The sequence below is a fragment of the Aulonocara sp. 'chitande type north' Nkhata Bay genome, linkage group LG14 (assembly GCF_057382095.1).
Source record: "Aulonocara sp. 'chitande type north' Nkhata Bay isolate Kocher_YH1m ecotype deep benthic linkage group LG14, A_spYH_male_GT1.1, whole genome shotgun sequence".
Classification (NCBI taxonomy): domain Eukaryota; kingdom Metazoa; phylum Chordata; class Actinopteri; order Cichliformes; family Cichlidae; genus Aulonocara; species Aulonocara sp. 'chitande type north' Nkhata Bay.
This window is the reverse complement of record NC_141357.1, coordinates 36087624-36106831: the sequence shown is the minus strand read 5'-3', so window position 1 is coordinate 36106831 and position 19208 is coordinate 36087624. Positions and strand designations below refer to the sequence as shown.

At 43.5% G+C, this 19208-nt stretch overlaps 2 protein-coding genes across 2 annotated transcripts; one reads left to right on the top strand and one right to left on the bottom strand.

The window, feature by feature from the left end:
• Positions 1-6756: 6756 nt before the first annotated feature.
• Positions 6757-7934, top strand: LOC147315134 (uncharacterized). Its single transcript, XM_086260326.1, has one exon. It carries the CDS (start codon positions 6889-6891, stop codon positions 7804-7806), a length of 918 nt encoding a protein of 305 aa, XP_086116452.1. The 5' UTR covers positions 6757-6888; the 3' UTR covers positions 7807-7934.
• Positions 7935-15033: 7099 nt separating this feature from the next.
• Positions 15034-16816, bottom strand: LOC147315133 (uncharacterized). The gene has a single exon (XM_086260325.1). It carries the CDS (start codon positions 16803-16805, stop codon positions 15459-15461), a length of 1347 nt encoding a protein of 448 aa, XP_086116451.1. The 5' UTR covers positions 16806-16816; the 3' UTR covers positions 15034-15458.
• Between the last annotated feature and the right edge of the window lie 2392 nt (positions 16817-19208).

The following is a 19208-nucleotide window of genomic DNA, read 5'->3' as shown; positions in this document are numbered from 1 at the left end:
GAGGACCACCGGAGGGGCATCCGTGCCACCCTCATGGGAAGGGCTGAGGATCCCCAGACGAGGCGTCACCCAGTAGCCACCGAGCAGAAGCTAGAGGGGGCTGCACCGGCGTGCCCGCCGGCTCTGCCGGCAGCCAGCTGTGCCAGAGTGAACCGAGCGGCAGGCCCAGAGGCCCGAGGGCCCCCCGCACCCCGGAGGAGGCCCGACCAAGCAACAGGCGCCAGGCCCCGCCAGGTAGCCACCGGGAGTGAGCCGGTACATACCTGAGTGCCCAGCCCCGGACACCAAGAACCACCAATGCACCGACCCCTAAAGGCATCAGTCACCGGCAGGGAGTGTGGTGAGGGGAGATAGGCCTTGGAGGGCCTGGGAGTTCCCAGAGAGGTGGAGTGTAAGACCCGACCTGACATAGACACAGAAAAACAGGCACACACAGACACAAACATGCATTCCCACCCTCATGCACACATATACAAACACTCAGCACTCACCCAACGTAAGGATTGACATAAATGGACATGTACACACAATCACACTCCCCAAACATATTCTATACCCCGGGTCCAGGTACCCTCGCCCCCAGAGGGGGAAACAGAACCCAGACCCAAGAGATGTTACCCTTCCCCCCGGGGTGGAGGCAAGCAGACCGTCCCAGGCTCCGCAGCAGCAGGGAGGCCAATCGGACAGCTAACATCTCCTCCCAGCCCCCCCGCCCCAATGGCTAGCAGAGAACGGGGGTGTGTGAAGACCCCATACCTCCCTCCTCCCGCTCATGTGTAGTGTTGCTGCGTGTTGTTCTAAAGTCTAAAGTGCATTTAAAACAAGGGAGAGCATGGTGCTGCTGCCAGAGAGCAGCAGGTGTTAGCACGGCCCCTCCCGAGAACCCTCAGTGTCTACATGGATTTAAAATTGGGAGGTGGGCACCAGCGCCAGAGGTAGGTTTGAGTACACAGACCGTCCACTGGACGCCGTTAACGTGCCCACCCTCAAGGCCCTATATATATGTGTGTGTTATGAGAGTGTAAGTAATGTGGATGTCTAAGTTGTGAGATAAAATTGAGGCACAGGTGGCCAGAAGGGGACGGGGGGGGGATGTCTCCCATGCACCCTTGTGACACACCCGCACCCCAAGGCCCTACCTGTGTGGGTGAGTGTGGTGGAGCGGGAAGAGGGAGGTAGCCGGGGATGGGGAGGAAAAGGAGGGAGGGGAGGATGCCCCTCCCTAGGGCCAGCTCCCCCGCTGACCCCAGTAGGCACCCCCGTCCTCTGGTACCCACCAAGGCAAGGGAGCCCAGGTCCATCCAGACCGGGGCCTACAGTAGCAAAAGACAGAGTTTGTAAGGACTATAAGGTCCACAAGCACTGAGGCAGTTATGCAATTTTCTAATCTTGCCTCAGAACACACACGCACACACACTGATTACTCATTTTACATCAAAGTTTGGGAGCTCTGATCCGGTTAATTAAATCCTGCACTGAAATATGAGGATTGTGTGTTTATTAAAATTTAAAATCATCATGGAGTCATTGACAGAAGAACATCAACATTCAGCCTGTTAAATTAGATTTAGATATTTTTATTTCAGAAATGATTCCTAACAAAAATGGAGAATATAAAAACACAATCAAAGCAGTCAAGTCCATATCATGAAGTGTTTGCTGTATCAGACAATCATGTTTCCAGTCTGCTGCATCACAACAATCGAAATGCAAATATAAATGATTCACAACAATGAAAACAATATAGTGCAGATAAACATGGTGCTGTAATGAATCTGCTCTTAAACACAATAACAAAATACATTTTCCAAGAGAGATGATAATGATTCACATCAGAGTGAAGAACGAATACATTTACAACTGGTTTCTAACATTTCTTATAGATCGAACTGATCACTGATAGAAACAGAAGAATATTCAAAATGATACTCTGAGAGATACATGAATGAGATATGGATAAACATCAAATTACATAAAAGAAAAAAGCACATAATCACTTTAGCTGACATTAAATGAGAATATATGAAAAGAGATCATCAAGATGTACATCAAAGAATTAAAAAAAAAAGGCAAAATATAATAATAATAATAATTTATAACTTATATAAGAGAGTGAGCCATCCAGTCAGCTCAGAGCACAGATTCATATCTACAATAATATTTTTGTTTGTTATTATTATCATTATTATTATTATCATTATTATTATCATTATAAATGCTGATGAGCACATTAAGTGTGTGTCTGAGCTGAAAGCTGCTCTCCTCTCCTGGTTTTCTGTATCACACAGACCACAACAACACAAAGCATCACCTGCAGACCGCTGAGCAGTATCCACCTGACTCTGTAGAAGGTCGAGTAAACCCCAAAGGCCTCTCTGTGGATCAGAACTGTTTTTTCTGTGAACTTGCACTCTTCAAAAAAGTCTAAACCTGCACACCAGTACTCTCCTGCATCTTTCTGTGAGATATTAGAGATTATCAGTTTGTCATCAGAAAGAAGGATTCTGCTTTGATTTTCAATAATCTCAGTAAACTCAGTGATTTTTCCTTGTGCCTGGATTGACTTCATGAACCACCTTGTGAGCCATTCACTTTTTTGTGAACATCTCACAGTGACTTCATCTCCCTCTGAGAAGACGTCCACTGCAGGTGGACCAAATCTGTGGCACACTACAAGCCGGCACAATTGTTTTATGGTTTGACCTCCACAGATGTACCAACCTGAATAATTTAACATCGTGATGGAAACACATGCGAGTAGTTTTGCCCGGCTTTCTTTGATCCAAAGTAAAGGTCCACCTTCTCCCAAACCGGTGGTTGGCCATGACTGAAGGGACACTGCAGCACAGCTGTCTCTCCCACTGTGTGATAGATGAACATTATTGCTTTGGTCACATCTATAAAGTGAGTGGTCACACACTGCTGTTGGTTCATCTCCAGACAGATGTAAGATGTTTGTGATGTGTTGAATACATGCAGAAGTGGTGTTTTTTTTCACCTCCAAGAAACTTTCTTTTAAACTTTTCACCTTCACAATTGTTGTCGTTGTAAAAGAATTTCTTTGCCGTGTATCCCCCTCGTATTTGATCCACTGGACCAGCAGATTCTTATTTGCTCCCTCACATCGTACCTCCACTGTTGCTGTTAATAGAAACCACAATCGCCTTCCACCTCTCATTCATGTGCGTGCTAAGGCTCCGCAAGAGCCAATGAGAAACTGGAGGTGCTCAGCATAGAAATTATGCTGTGTGCAATGTATGTGAGAAGACAGTTAAATACTGTGGCAACACAACAAAGCCTTGAAGAGAGGATGTAATGTGTGTCAGTATGTAATAAATTTCCCAAAGAACTTCCAAGCATGCCTCCGTCGTCAGTTTCGAGTTGATCGCTGTTGATGATGCACTGCTCAACACTTCTCCAAAAAAGTAATCCAGTTACTAAAAGTTAAAAGTGGTTAGTTGTATTGTGAGGTTAGGACTTTGGCACTGGAGAGGGTGGCTGAGACTTTCATCCTGATTTGCTCTGCTTCTGTTTGTGATAATTCATTAATCCGTGTGGCGGTTTCTGTGGCTGTGATGAGGGCCACTATGGGCAAATGTTGAGGAGAAATGGCAAAAATGAGTCCTTTGGCCAACACTTTCTTTTCAGGTTCAGTGAGATTCCGGTCAGAAAGGTTCTTCACCCATTTTTCCTGACTGTCCTCAGGTGTGTGTTCTTCTCTGAGTTGTGTAGATTCAGACTGAGGAGTGAGTGTTTTTGAAAGCAAGCTGTGGATTTTCCTGCATTGTCTTTCTTTTCCTTTAAAGTGTTGGCCCGCTGAGCCTTGTCCACAAACTTGTAAACCTCTTCTAGGATAGGAGAGGGTAGAAGGGTTTGTCTAATCTTGCTCTGGAGGGCATCTATAGTGACATGGACCTGTCTTATCCACCATGTGACCCTAGAACTGAAGAAGCTTCTCGGAAGCTTCTCGGATGAGAGGTGAAACGTCTTCAAGCAACCTAAAGAAGTCCAGACGACTTTCTTTACAAGCTCCTTAATCTCTAGTTTATGTTTTTGTTTCTCATGCTGCTGCTCAAAATCACGTTCTTGTACCTCTTGTCATAGTTGTTTCATCGTTCCTCATTGTGGTCACGGTTTGTCAAATTATTTAGTTCTCCCAGTTTAGGTTTTAGTTTAGGCCCAAGTTTGATCTCGCCTTGATTTTTGGTTTCTTGTGTATCAGCCCCCAAAAAGGTTCGCTCTTTGTTTAACTTCAGTTCAGTTCTCCCGTGTCCGCATTTGGGTCTGTACCTTTAACACACTGGCTGCTCAGCAGTGACAACTGCATCTTTAATGATTTTTTTAACAGTGTAATTATTTACGTAGCACTTAAAAGTGAGAGAAATACATTTTAGTTATGAAGATAGCTGTTAGTTTCTTGAGTTTTTCTGAATTTGAAAAGAGTATAAAGATTAGTTTGAGAATTTTAATCAGCTTATCTGGAAGAAGTTTAAAACATCAATCTCTGTGTCTAAAAAAAGACTAAAAAGACTAATAACTGACTTTCCACAGCAGCTGTTTGGTCAGATACAGTGAGAGATGTAATCTATTACTCTTCATGTGACTTCCTGAGAAAGAAAGTATCTCTGAGATGTACTAATAGTGTGCTGATGCTTTCTTTGTGGGTAAAAGATGAGGCGCATGAAACCGGTCCAAGTAGTTTCTGGTCCTGTTTCTCTTTTCATGTCACAAACTGGACGGTAGATTAGTGAATGTACTCTAGGACAGTTTGGTTCATGTGTTAATGTCAGACATCCCGATCCCTCGCAGCACAGAGTCACAGACTGTGACTCTGAAAATCAAATGGATTAGAAAGAAGATGGATGTTTTTTTTCCTCAGTTGATTATTTTCCATCAAGTCAAACCAACAAAAATATTTTTGTGTTTTCAGATTTTTTTTTGTTTGTCCTGTTGGTATTTTTGTCAAGTGAGAGAGACAAAAATTTTACAAATCAGTTTGATCCTCACTATATCAGCTTCTTGAAAAATAGTTTGGAAACAGAATAAAGACAGAGTTTGTAAGGACTGTAAGGTCCATAAATACTGAGGCACTTGTCACATAGGAGGAAATCACAGCTGATCCTAATTCACAATATGAAAGGGAAATACAAGCTGAACACAGTTAAGTCACACACAGATCTCCAAAGTAAAACAGGAAGTTCCCAGACAGAATACAAAATCAGAATAAAACTAAACATGAGAAAATAATCAAAACAACAGCACTGAGTCCACAGACTCAGGACCATGACAATTATATAAGTTTACATGTATACATTATATACATCAAATGCATTAAATATACAAAGGTTTCATATAAATAGTCTATAACTTAAATATTTTCTTTAGCTTAGATAATTAAAGATTTCAGTTACATAAAAAATTAGAATTTTGATTTTATGTTTTCTATCCTCTATATATTGTGGACTTCAGGAAGCACACAGCTCCACTCCCCCCCATCATCCTGTCTGACACCCCCATCACCTCTGTGGACTCATTCCGCTTCCTGGGTATCACCATCACCCAGGACCTGAAGTGGGAGCCCACCATCACCTTCGTCATCAAGAAAGCCCAGCAGAGGATGTACTTCCTGAGGCAGCTGAAGAAATTCAACCTGCCAACACGGACGATGATGCAGTTCTACACTGCAATCATCGAGTCCATCCTCACCTCCTCCACCACCGTGTGGTACGCTGGAGCCACTATCAGGGACAAACAGAGACTGCAGCGTGTTGTGCGCTCTGCTGAGAAGGTGATTGGCTGCAGACTCCCATCTCTGCAGGACCTGTACACCTCCAGGACACTGCGGCGTGCAGCTCGGATCACAGCTGACCCTTCTCACCCTGGACACAGTCTGTTTGACCTGCTCCCCTCAGGCAGGAGGCTCCGGTCCATTCGCACCAGAACCTCTCGCCATAAGAACAGTTTCTTCCCCTCTGCTGTTGGACACATGAACAATAACCATATGACTGTTCCCACCACTAACACATGACCCTACGCTGTGTCACTGCATCATTCCATGTTTGGCACTGATCACCATCTGCACTCATGTATATATCATGTATATATCTATCTACTTAGCACTTTTAATTCTTATTCTCATTTTTATTTTCATGTCTATTTAAGCGTAATTTATGACAGTATGTTTGCACTGAAGCACCGCAGCAATTTCCTAATGTTGTAAACCTGCTCAACATTTGGCAATAAAACCCATTCTGATTCTGATTCTGATTCTGATTCTGAATAAATCCGTATGTAGCTCAATAAGTATAAAATCAAGAAAGCTACACAACATGGGGTGGTTCATTTGCAAACACTAGTCTAACTTAACTTTCACTCTGTTTTTGTTAGTAATAATCAAATTGTTACCTGCTTTAATTTACACAAAATGCCAGAAATCATTGTCATGAATACATTTTTACCAAAAATTTAAACCTAGCTTCTCATGATTTATTGGATTAAGCCTCTGGGGTCCAGGGTATAATTGGCCATTTTTGGCTACTTTTGATTTTACCTTTCTATTTCATCACTTTTAAATTGTTTTTACATTTTTTATTCTTGCCTTGTTTGGTATCAACCTTTTCAGCACAATCTCACATGTCTGAATTTAAAGTTATTTATTTATTGACATACCGTACTAACACAACTGATCTGAAATCACACAAAAACATAAATGAGTAGGGGAGAAGAAGGAGAGCAGCGACATGTGAAGACGTGTTTTTGCGAGCTCTGCTTAGATTGACCATTTGCGTAATTTTCCCGCTCCCCTTCTAGTACATCCCGGCGCGAACCCGTCTCACAAGTGCCTAATCTTTCGAATCAGTTGTATTTTGTAGTCTAAAGCTGTTCAACATGCCTAAATCGCTCAAGCAGAAGCCGGGGCCTGATGCCTCGGACTTGCCTGGTGCGGATCCGGCCGCGGGGGTGGGGGCCGGGCCGGATCTCGACACAATCATGGCTGCCATAAAGCAAACGGAGCAGAATGTGCTAGCCAAGATCGACTCGTCTGTGATGGCAGCTGCAGGTGAACTACACAAGAAAATAGACGACTTGGCGGGTGATTTAAGGTCAGAGGTCCTGAGTGTGCGCGCAGAGTTTGCGAAGGCTATCGAAGACATGCAGAAAGAAAACGCCACGCTCTCGACCCGCACTGATGATCTTGAGGAGGAAGCTAATGGCCAGGCTAACCGTGTTGTAGCACTGGAAGCTAAAGTTGATGCGCTATCTGCCCAAGTCGTCCGGTTGGCAGACAAGGCCGATGATTTGGAGTCCCGGCAACGTCGTGATAACTGCAGACTAATTGGAGTGGAAGAGGGATTCGGAAATATTCGACCGGAGAAAGCCGTGGCTGAATTGTTGAAGGAAGCGCTCGCCCTCGACTATACGCCGACGCTCGATCGGGCGCATAGGAGCCTGCAGCCGAGGCCAAAGGATGGAGATGCCCCGAGACCGATAATCGTCAAGTTCCACTATTTTCAGGAGAAAGTGGATGTTCTTCGAAAGGCCATGGGGGCAGGTCCCATTACCCGTAATGGGAAGCGTTTCTACATCTACCCAGATTACTCGGCCACCGTTAGAAAGAAGAGATCGGCCTTTACCGAGGTGAGAAGATTGCTTCGCCGGTGTACGGGAGTGAAATATGGTCTCCTGTATCCAGCTACATTGAAAATCACGACCCCGGCTGGCGAACAGATGTCTTTCGAAGACCCGATCAAGGCAAGGCACTACGTCGAGACCAATCTGCGCCCACGGGAGACGGAGGGAGAGTGACAGTTAATTCACGGACCACAACAAGTATCACACGCTGCGTGCTACCATTGAGGTAGTCTGCACAGGCTGTGCATTGACTGGTGAACGTCGCCACGCTACGGTTGGATGCCCTTTATGATTGGACAAGGTATAGCTATAAGATGTTGAGGATTGCTGTGGATGTCATGTGGCCTGGGGAATATTTTATTTCAGAATATCTTCGGTATCCTCATTGGTCTTAGTTCCAGCCCGACACCATAACCCCAACAGTGCTTTTATTTTGCTTTTTGATGTATTCTGATTAATTAATCCCCTTTTTCTTATCACCAGTGTCATTATTTTTATTGGGTTTTACCCCTTTCTTGTGGGATTATTTTCCAACCGTGAGTGTTCAGAGCCGTACCGGCCTGTAAGTGGATGGGTGCCGACATGCATGCGGCAATAATGATGCTGAGTCAAGGGTCCTATTATACTCTGTTCTGTCTTTGCTGAGTTCATGTAAGAGTTTAAGCTAGTGTAAACGTGTTATATGCCTAGGAGAGAGAGGAGTGTTTTCAGGGCAGTCTCAGGTTTGTGGAAGACCAGCCCAGGGGTCCAGGATGGTGAGAGGTTTATCTATGTTTATCTGTTTGTTTTTGTTAGTTTTGCTTTGGGTTTATCTGTGGTTTATGTTGTGGCTCAAACAGGCACTGAAACACTGAGATATAACCAACGTGCAGGATCAGTCTATTATCGATTGTGGCACTATGACTCTGGATAATGTGAATAATCAACAGCAATCGGTCTCATTCATTAGCTGGAACGTCAAAGGGCTGAATAATTTGGTTAAAAGAAGCAAGGTATTTAGTCATTTGAAATCGCTCAAACCTGACGTGATGTTTCTACAGGAGACACACTTAAATACTAACTCCCAAAAAAGATTAGGTTGTAAGTGGATTGGACAAATATATCATTCACGTTTTAACTACAAAGCCAGGGGAACAGCAATCTTAATTAGGAAGGGGGTTCCATTTGAACACTCTGAAGTGATATCAGATCCTAATGGCAGATATGTTGTTGTAGTGGGCAAGCTGTTTAACACACCACTAATACTGGCTAATATTTATGGACCTAACTGGGACAACGCACAGTTCTTTCTTAATTTTTTTTCGACTCTCCCAGACCTTGTCTCCTATAAACTAATTCTAGGTGGAGACTTTAATTGTGTCCTTTCTCCCCAGCTGGACCGATCAAGCGTAAGGTCGAGCAACACCCTCTCGTCAGCAGCAGTGGCTATTAATTCCCTACTTCGTTCTTACGGCTTATCAGACCCTTGGCGTGCAACAAACCCATCTACGAAGCAATTTTCCTTTTTTTCCCCTGTACATCATAGTTACTCCAGGATTGATTACTTCATTGTCGATAACCAGCTACTTCCCTTAATTTCCAGCACCAAATACCACAGTATAGTGTTGTCAGATCATAGCCCTGTGCAGATGGGTCTGGTTTTTCCAGGTAATGTAGCGCCCCAACGAACGTGGCGGCTAGACCCCCTATTACTTTTATGTGAACGCTTTAAAACGTTTCTCAGCAATCAGATTGACTTCTTTCTAGAAATTAATGACACTCAGGATGTGTCGAGGGGAGTCTTGTGGGAGTCTATGAAAGCCTATATTAGGGGCCAAGTTATTTCTTATGTGGCACACAGAGACAAGGAGCGCTCTAAACAACTTAAAGAACTGGCTGACAAGATTGCGGATATGGATAGGCGTTACGCTCTTTCACCTACGCCAGATCTTTTTAAGGAGAAATTACTGTTGCAAACTGAATTTGACACGCTTATGACATGGAGAGCCGAAAGAAATATTTTTAAATCCAGGCAGGTATATTATGAGCATGGAGATAAAGCGGGGAGGCTCCTTGCACTTCAGCTCAAACAGCGGTCAGCTGAGCGCGTGATTTCGGGAATTGAAATAGGTGCTGATTCGATATCTCACGACCCCCGAGTCATTAATGACCAGTTCAAATATTTCTACTCTACCCTATATCAATCAGAGGTGGGCAGTAATTCATCCGAGATCTACTCGTTTCTTGACTCGCTGGATCTTCCCAAGCTCTCTCCGGATGCTCAGTCGCCTTTGGAACAGCCGTTGTCGATTGAAGAGATAACAAACGCTATTAAATTATCTCAGACTGGAAGGTCGCCAGGTCCGGACGGTTTCCCCATGGAGTTTTACAAGGAATTCTCTTCGAAGCTCACACCTATTTTAGAATCAGTTTATGCTGAATCTTTTGCTACTGGCAATCTGCCGCAGACGCTTACCCAGGCCACGATCTCAGTCTTACTAAAGAAAGATAAAGATCCTGTACAGTGTAGCTCATACAGGCCAATAAGTCTTTTGTGCTGTGACTATAAGATTTTAACCAAAACTCTTGCACTACGGTTGGACCCTATTATTTCCACCATTATTAATGAGGACCAAACGGGCTTCATTCCCGGACGGCAGTCATTTTTTAATGTGAGACGACTGTTTAATGTGGTATTCTCCCCCCATTCGACAATACAACCGGAAGTTATTCTGAGCCTTGACGCTGAAAAGGCGTTTGATAGAATCGAATGGTCCTACCTTTTCACAGTTCTGGAGAAATTCGGCATGGGACCTACTTTTTGTAGATGGATTAAAGTCCTATATTCAACGCCTATGGCTGCAGTCAGGACAAATGGTCTGATTTCGGAATATTTTTCGCTCTACAGGGGGACGAGGCAGGGCTGTTGCCTGTCACCCTTCCTGTTTGACATTGCGATCGAACCGCTGGCAATTGCTATCAGATCTGATGAGAGGATTAAAGGTATATCCAGGGGTGAGGTAACTCATAAAACTCTGCTTTATGCTGATGATCTCCTTTTGCAGATATCAGACCCAATTGGGAGTATGCCCCACCTTTTCCGCTGGTTGCGGGAGTTCAGCAACATATCGGGGTATAAGGTTAATTTATCAAAATCTTTACTGTTTCCATTGAACAATCTGGCAAAACAGACCACTTATGACGATTTGCCTTTTAAAATTGAAAATGACAAATTCACATATTTGGGACTGGAAATAGCTGGCTCGATTAAGACTATTTTCCAGTATAACTACAGGTCTATTCTGGACAGTACTAAATCTGATCTGGGTAGGTGGTCAAAACTTCCACTTTCGCTGGCAGGACGGATAAATGTGGTGAAGATGACTGTAATGCCCAGGTTTCTTTATCTATTCCAAATGATCCCCATCTTTCTCCCCAAATCCTATTTTGCCCAGCTGGATCGCTTTGTCTCTTTGTTCATATGGAACAAAAAACCTGCACGCATAAGGAGAGCAAGCCTGGAGAGAGCTAAAGCTGATGGTGGTTTGGGCTTACCTAATTTCTTATTCTATTATTGGGCTGCTAACATTGTCAAGCTGACATATTGGATAACCATGTTTGCGGATGGGGAGGGTCCAGTCTGGGCAGATATGGAACTGAGAGCTACACTCCCAATCTCTCCGATTTCGATCTTAACTGCCCCTCTCCCACTGAATGTCAAAGCATCTGGGCTGAACTCCAATTTGGTGGTTCAAAATTCAATTAAGATCTGGGGTCAATTCAGGAAACATTTTAACTTGACAAATACTTGTAGCTTTTCTCCGATAATGTTCAACCATCTTTTTACACCATCTCAAATAGATCATTCATTTGCAGTCTGGCACAGAAACGGTCTGGTTTTCTTTCAAGATCTCTTCACTGAGGATGGCTTTGTCTCATTTAAATATTTGTGTGAAGACCATAACTTACCAAAGTCTCACTACTTCAGATACCTTCAGGCTCGGAGTTTTGCTTCTAAATTTCTCCCAGGGTACCCGTCTCTGCCCTCTAAGGACCTACTGTATCTAGTTCTTAATGTGAGTCAGCCCACTAAAAGAGCAATATCGAAGATTTATGCATTGATTCTTGAAAGCTGCCCTCATACATGGGACAAACCTAAGGCGGCGTGGGAAGGGGAGGTTGGAGAACTCATGTCAGAAGACATCTGGAAGAAAGCCATACAGCGTATACATACGTCTTCTCTCTGTATTAGACATGGCCTGATTCAATTTAAGGTCGTCCACAGGCTCCACTATTCTAATGACAGACTGTCTAAACTGTACCCTGATGTTGCACCGAATTGTCCTAGATGTGATTACTCTCCTGTTTCTTTGGGGCACATGTTTTGGTCATGTCCCTCCCTGTATGGTTTCTGGACATCAATTTTTCAATCACTGTCAGCTATATCGGGTGAAACACTGCGGCCTGACTCTTTGATAGCTATCTTCGGTGTACCTCGGGAAGAGCTGAGACTCTCTCCCCTCCACAAAAACGCAATAGCCTTTGCCTCGTTGCATGCCCGCCGTCTGATACTGCTGAGCTGGAAGGCGTCGAACCCTCCTTCCTACGTCCATTGGATTAGAGAGGTGATGTTGGGATTAGCTCTGGAAAAAATTAGGTATACCGTGCGCGGCTTGGAGAGTAAATATGACAAAACCTGGTCACGGTTCATAACTCATGTCAAGAGTCTGTCTTTTGCCTGATTTATTGTTCTTTACTTGTTGGTAATTTATGCTCTTGCTCTCTTCTCGGACTGCTGTCCATAGTCTCCTCAATGCCCGTACTTTGACTGTTGGGATTTCTTTATTCCCTTTTTCTTCTTTGTTTCTTCTCTCATATGCCGGGGTCCGGCTGTTGGTGCTATAATGACTGTCACAGATTGGTTTGAGTGTTTCTCCCCTTTTTTTTTTTTTTTTTTTTTTTTTGTGTTGTGTGTATTGTGCTTCCTGGTTGTGGGGATGCCACCTGGATGGGGGTGGGGGGTAGGGTTCGCAACTTTTGTAAGAAATTCTGGACTGTTTTGTTGGAAAACTATAAATAAAGTTGTTAAAAAAAAAAAAAAAAAAAAACATAAATGAGTAAGAAAAGGCTGTCGTTGGTTTTTTTTGTAATGTAAAAACCACAAACATATCTATAGAATTATTTTCACAGCTTGAAATACAAAAATGAATTGTAAATTAAAAAAAAAACCTAGGCACAAATGTTATAAACAATAAAGTTCATACAACTATTTACCTAAAAATGTTGTCAATGCCTCAGGTGTTTTTTGAACAACCACTTGAAACTACTAAAATTAAAATGAACGAACAAAGGAGCTGTAATCTGATGGAAAAATATAAATCATATTTAGAGAGTTCGTCCGCTAGTCGAACCTCGGATACAGGAGGAACAATGCGGTTTTCGTCCTGGTCGCGGAACACTGGACCAGCTCTTTATCCTCTCCAGGATACTTGAGGGTGCATGGGAGTTTGCCCAACCAGTCTACATGTGTTTTGTGGACTTGGAGAAGGCATTCGACCGTGTCTCTCGGGGTGTCCTGTGGGAGGTGTTGCGGGAGTATGGGGTGTCTGGCCCATTGCTACGGGCCATTCGATCCCTATACAACCGTTGCAAGAGCTTGGTTCGCATTGCCGGCAATAAGTCGGACTCGTTCCCGGTGGGTGATGGGCTCCGCCAGGGCTGCCCTTTGTCTCCGGTTCTGTTCATAATTTTTATGGACAGGATTTCTAGGCGCAGCCAAGTGGCGGAGGGCTTTCGCTTTGGTGGCCTCAGAATCTCATCTCTGATTTTTGCAGATGATGTGGTTCTGTTGGCTTCATCGGGTGAGGGCCTCCAGCTCGCACTGGAACGGTTCGCAGCCGAGTGTGAAGCAGCGGGAATGAGGATCAGCACCTCCAAATCTGAGGCCATGGTTCTCAGCCGGAAAAGGGTGGAGTGCCCACTCCGGGTCGGGGATGAGTTCCTGCCCCAAGTGGAGGAGTTCAAGTATCTCGGGGTCTTGTTCGCGAGTGATGGGAGAAGGGAGCCGGAGATCGACAGACGGATTGGGGCTGCAGCTGCAGTAATGCGGACGCTGCACCGGTCCGTCGTGGTGAAGAGGGAGCTGAGTGTAAAAGCGAAGCTCTCAATTTACCGGTCGATCTACATCCCTACCCTCACCTATGGCCACGAACTGTGGGTAGTGACCGAAAGAACGAGATCGCGGATACAAGCGGCAGAAATGAGCTTCCTCCGAAGGGTGGCTGGCCTCTCCCTTAGAGATAGGGTGAGAAGTTCGGCCATCCGGGAGGGGCTCAGAGTGGAGCTGCTGCTCCACATCGAAAGGAGCCAGCTGAGGTGGTTCGGGCAGCTGACAAGGATGCCCCCTGGGCGCCTCCTGGGTGAGGTGTTCCAGGCATGTCCCACCGGGAGGAGGCCCCGGGGCAGACCCAGGACACGCTGGAGAGATTATATCTCTCGGCTGGCCTGGGAACGCCTTGGTGTTCCCCCGGATAAGCTGGAGGAGGTGGCTGGGGAGAGGGAGGTCTGGGCCTCTTTGCTTAGGCTGCTGCCCCCGCGACCCGGAAAGCGGATGAAGATGGATGGATGGATATTTAGAGATGAAACAGAAGTCTGAACAAGTAACAATGAAGCAAACAGTAAACGAAACATGAAAGTTGTACAAATATCAGCTTTTACATTCACATCTGCTTGTGGGCTTAGAGTATGACGTTTTTATCAACGGTTTCCTTTTTCCATTTATTTATTTAATTAATTAATAATTTACTTTAAATTGGTTTAAATTAAAATGAAGGAATGTTTTCAGAAATACTTTTAGTGCAGTGAAAAATGTCTGAAAAGTCAAGCTGTCTGTAAAGTTTGGTCTATTTGACATTTTCAGTTTTTGTGAAGAAAGCGCCACCTCTTGGTGCCACTCTGTGACTGAATGAAAGGGGAGTGTAGAAAGCCCAAACACCCCAGGAGGAGGAGGAACGGCCAACAGGTAACTGGCTGGCAGTTCGCTGGTAGCTATCTGGGGGTGGTCATTCTATGTGGGTGTATCTGTACACTGAGACGCACAACCAGACGACTGGGGTAGTGCACAGGAACATCTGTGTCACATGTGGATTACAAGTCCTCAACTCCAGCTGTGCTTCACTGTTGGAGGTGGTGGAGAACAACTGGAATTAGATCCTGTGGGACACACATCAGCCCCCCAGGTGTGTGAGGGGAAGATAAATGTGACCGCAGCAACATCCAGTTTGCTGTTTCTCATCTCTCTCCTCAAACCAGGAGAGAACTATTCAGATTAACAATCGCTTTAGAGTAACAAGTTATTTAGGGTCCTGAACCCAGATCGGTGACATTGTGGAGCCATGATCCTTGCTGTTCTTGCTCTGAGATGATAATGATTCACATCAGAGTGAAGAACGAATACATTTACAACTGGTTTCTAACATTTCTTATAGATCGAACTGATCACTGATAGAAACAGAAGAATATTCAAAATGATACTCTGAGAGATACATGAATGAGATATGGATAAAATTAAATCACATAAAACAAAAAAGCACAAAATCATTAAAGCTGAAATAAAAAAATGAGTACAAAAAAATAAGAATTAAGTCGAAAGATAAAAAAGGCAAAATGTTTAAAATATATAATCATATAAGAGAGCGAGCCGTACAGTCAGGTCACAGATTCATATCTACAATAATATTTTTGTTTGTTTTTGTTTTGATTCCATCAATCCTAGGTCCCTGTATTAATATTAACACTATCATTATTACTTATAATAATAATGTTGTTATTAAATGCTGATGAGCATATTAAGTGTGTGTCTGAGCTGAAAGCTGCTCTCCTCTCCTGGTTTTCTGTATCACACAGACCACAACAACACAAAGCATCACCTGCAGACCGCTGAGCAGTATCCACCTGACTCTGTAGAAGGTCGAGTAAACCCCAAAGGGCTCTCTGTGGATCAGAACAAATTTTTCTGCTGACACACACTCATACTCTGACTCTAAAACTGTACACCAATACTCTCCTGCATCTTCTAGTGAGACATTAGACATTATCAGGCTTTCATTGGAAAAAAGGATTCTGCTTTGATTTTCAATAATCTCAGTAAATTCAATGATTTTGCCTTCTCTTTTGATCGAATTCATAAACCACCAGGGCTTCATACCCAGTTTTCTCTCAGTAGTACATGTGAGATTGACTTCATCTCCCTCTGAGAAGACCTCTACTGCAGGTGGACCAAATTTGGGGCACACCAAAAGTTTGTACCATTGTTTTATGGTTTGACCTCCACAGGTGTACCAACCGGAATCATTTAACATTAGCAATGGAAGCACCAGCGAGTAGTTTTGACCGACTTCTTCATAAGTCTTCGAGCCCATTTCCCACTTCCTCCAAACCGGGTGTTGGTCATGAATGAAGGGACACTGCAGCACAGTTGTCTCTCCCACTGAGCCATGGACTATCTTTGCTGCTTTGGTCAAACGTACTGAGTGAGTGCTCACACACTGCTGTTGGTTCATCACCAGGCAGATGTACAATGTTTGTAATGTGTTGAAGACGTGAAGAAGTGACGTTTTCTTTACCTCCAGGAAACTTTCTTTTAAACTGTTCACCTTCAAAGCTGTGCCATCATCTAAAACTGTTAGCTTTAAGTCTTTGTTATACGTAAAGTCATGTTTGATCCACTTCACCGTCAGATCCTCACCTGCGCCTTCACATCGTACGTCCACTATGGCTTTGTGTGTTACATTACGCGTTGTTTCCTTACTTACTGTCTTGCACACAGTCAGGCTGATGTTTCTCTCATATGTCACGCTGCCCTGAGTCCAGCACACATCTCGGTACAGTCCAGAGTCTGAGTGGGTCAGGTTGTTGAGAGTAAATGAAGGAGAACCATGAAATGTCTCAGGAAATGAGAGTCGTCCTGTCAGGTCTTCATGTACTGTGAAGTTTCTGTTCCAGGGGTCAGAGATGTTCCACAGGACCAGAGTATCTTCACCAACACGTCTGGAGGTGATGCAGGAGCTGTTTCGATCTGGGAGCTTGAATTCAAGAGAGCCTCCTTCTTCAATAGTGAGAATAAATTCTTCTGCATGAATGTTGCTGATGAGAGTGAACAGCAGGGAGAAGCAGAGCTGTGCGACTGCAGCCATCCTGCTCAGAGGTCTCCTGGTGAGTGTAACATAAACACTGACACTGCTCGCTTCATGAGCTTCCTGTTTGTGGTTGGAGGAGGAACGCCACTTCTTTATCACATCATCAGATTTATGCATGAAACATTTGACTGGTTATCCAGTGGTCTGTCTGCTTAATGTTCACTTCACTATATGTCTATTTTTTCATCATCTCTTTCTCATTATTTCTCTCCCCTCCTTCGTCACTGCTCCCGCTCCTTCCTCATTTCCACCTCAACCAAAATACAAAAACATGCATAAACACTCTTATTTACTCCTAATATCATCAAGTTATTTATTAGATTAGATAAACAAAACTCTCACCTCCCAACAACTGACAGGAGCAGACTAAACAACAACAGCTGGTTAAATGCTAATATTAAGCTAACATTTTGCCAGATACTTTTAGGTCCGAGTGTCTTAAAAATCAAACTTTCCATCCGACTGAGAATCAGTTTCCCTCATTTTGACAGATTAAAGTGGAAATTCTAAGTGATTCTAAGTGTTGAACTCATATTATTATTTGTATTAGAGGATCAGAGATGTAAATCAACACATTTTGAAGTTTGAAAAATGGACTCAGATGTCTCGGTGTGGTGTGATCCACTGCCTTCCATTACCTCCCTTGTTTATGTTACTCAGAATGTAACGAAGAAGTATCTTATCAGCCAATCACATGGAAGCACCAAATTTTTTGCAATGGTCTGAAAAAAGTTGAGTGCCGACAAACTACGCTTCACATTTGATAAACATCATCATGAATCTTACCGTTGCTGCTTTGCTTCCACCACGATAAAAATCACACTTCATGCACAGCTCTCTCTCTCTGTACTTCCAGAACAGTTTTCCATCACAAATCTCTGTTTTCTGCATTATTCATTCGATTATTACCCAACAGTCTGCCGTTGTTTACAGCGCTGTCGGCCGCTGGCTTTTGTTTTTTACTTAAATGACCTCGGACAAGAAAGCCTAATTTCTGCTGTTCAATACTGAAGAAATTTAGACTTGCAAATTATGTAAAATTGCAGAATATTGCAGAATGTTTTTAAGGTTATCTGCTATAAAAACTCGGGCCAGGAAAATCTCCTTCATGTTTTGTGTTTTGTTCTCAGTTACTTTCACACAAAGGCATCTGCTGTGATGTTCACAATTCTGATGAAGTCTCACATGTATCAGTACTGATAAATGTTCAGAATTATAATATTTCTGGCTGTCTGAGGCTAAATTGAATCGAATCAAATCGGGACCTTGGAAATGAGAATCGAATGGATAATAGAAACCAGTGATGGTACCCAGCCCTAGTCAGCAGCCTAGGCCCGACAGAAGTGGATGTAGCTGTGAATAAGAAAATATGAAAAGAACTACTGATAACTTTTTTGTTAAGTTAAGGCCTGTTCCATCTGAAATTCATAGCCAGTGTTCTGACATGGAGCCATCAATCTCTGAATGCTGAAAAAGCACAGTGTATCCAGAAAACACATTATATGCTGCGATAAATGCACTGCAGCAAGTGTCCCCTCTCCCCACTGCTTTTCAGCGGCAGGCAGCAGCAGACAGGTCGTCAGAGGAGGCCGAGATGATGGTTAAGTTTAACATTGTCTACAATACTACCAAAGAGTGCTAAACCACTTTAAGCACATGCACAAGATTTTTAGTTAATCATTTACAAATCGATATGGACGGCAATTTTCCTCCCAAAAAAGTGCACATGTAAAATTGCGGTGCTAAGCAAAATGGTGAAAAACTTGGGTGCGCCTAACTTTACATTTTTGTATTTTTTATTTTTTTACATTTAGGCGCACCACACACACACACACACACACACACACACACACACACACACACACACACATATATATATATATATATATACACCGATATACAAAAGAGATGTGCCTGAACATCACTCTTGTTAATTTGGGACAACTCAAGAGGAGCATGGAGTCTCCTCTTCAATTTGCCAGTTTACTCACAATACAGTACTGTGCTTAGGTTTGGAGTCACCCTTCATTTCTTACAGTTTTTGCCCGTTGCTTGAACACATTTGGCAAAACGTCGCTCATTGTGCCAAAACTCTAAACACAAGTAAACACGACACAACACTGGGAAATATACCATACACATCTGTGCCAAAATGAAACTCCACTCCCAAAACCTAAACTCTGCTGTCAAAACCTAACATTCCTCTGTCAAAATGTAACTCTGTTGACAAAATGACACATACTTGCATCATATGCAAACACTTACAGATCAGGGGGAACACACTAGTCTTCTTTACATAAAACACTGCAGTCCTTGATTTCCATTGTGTATTCAGAAGGCACATTTACAGGAGACACATTTCCAAACAACCAAAAACGCAAATAGACCTACTCAATAGTG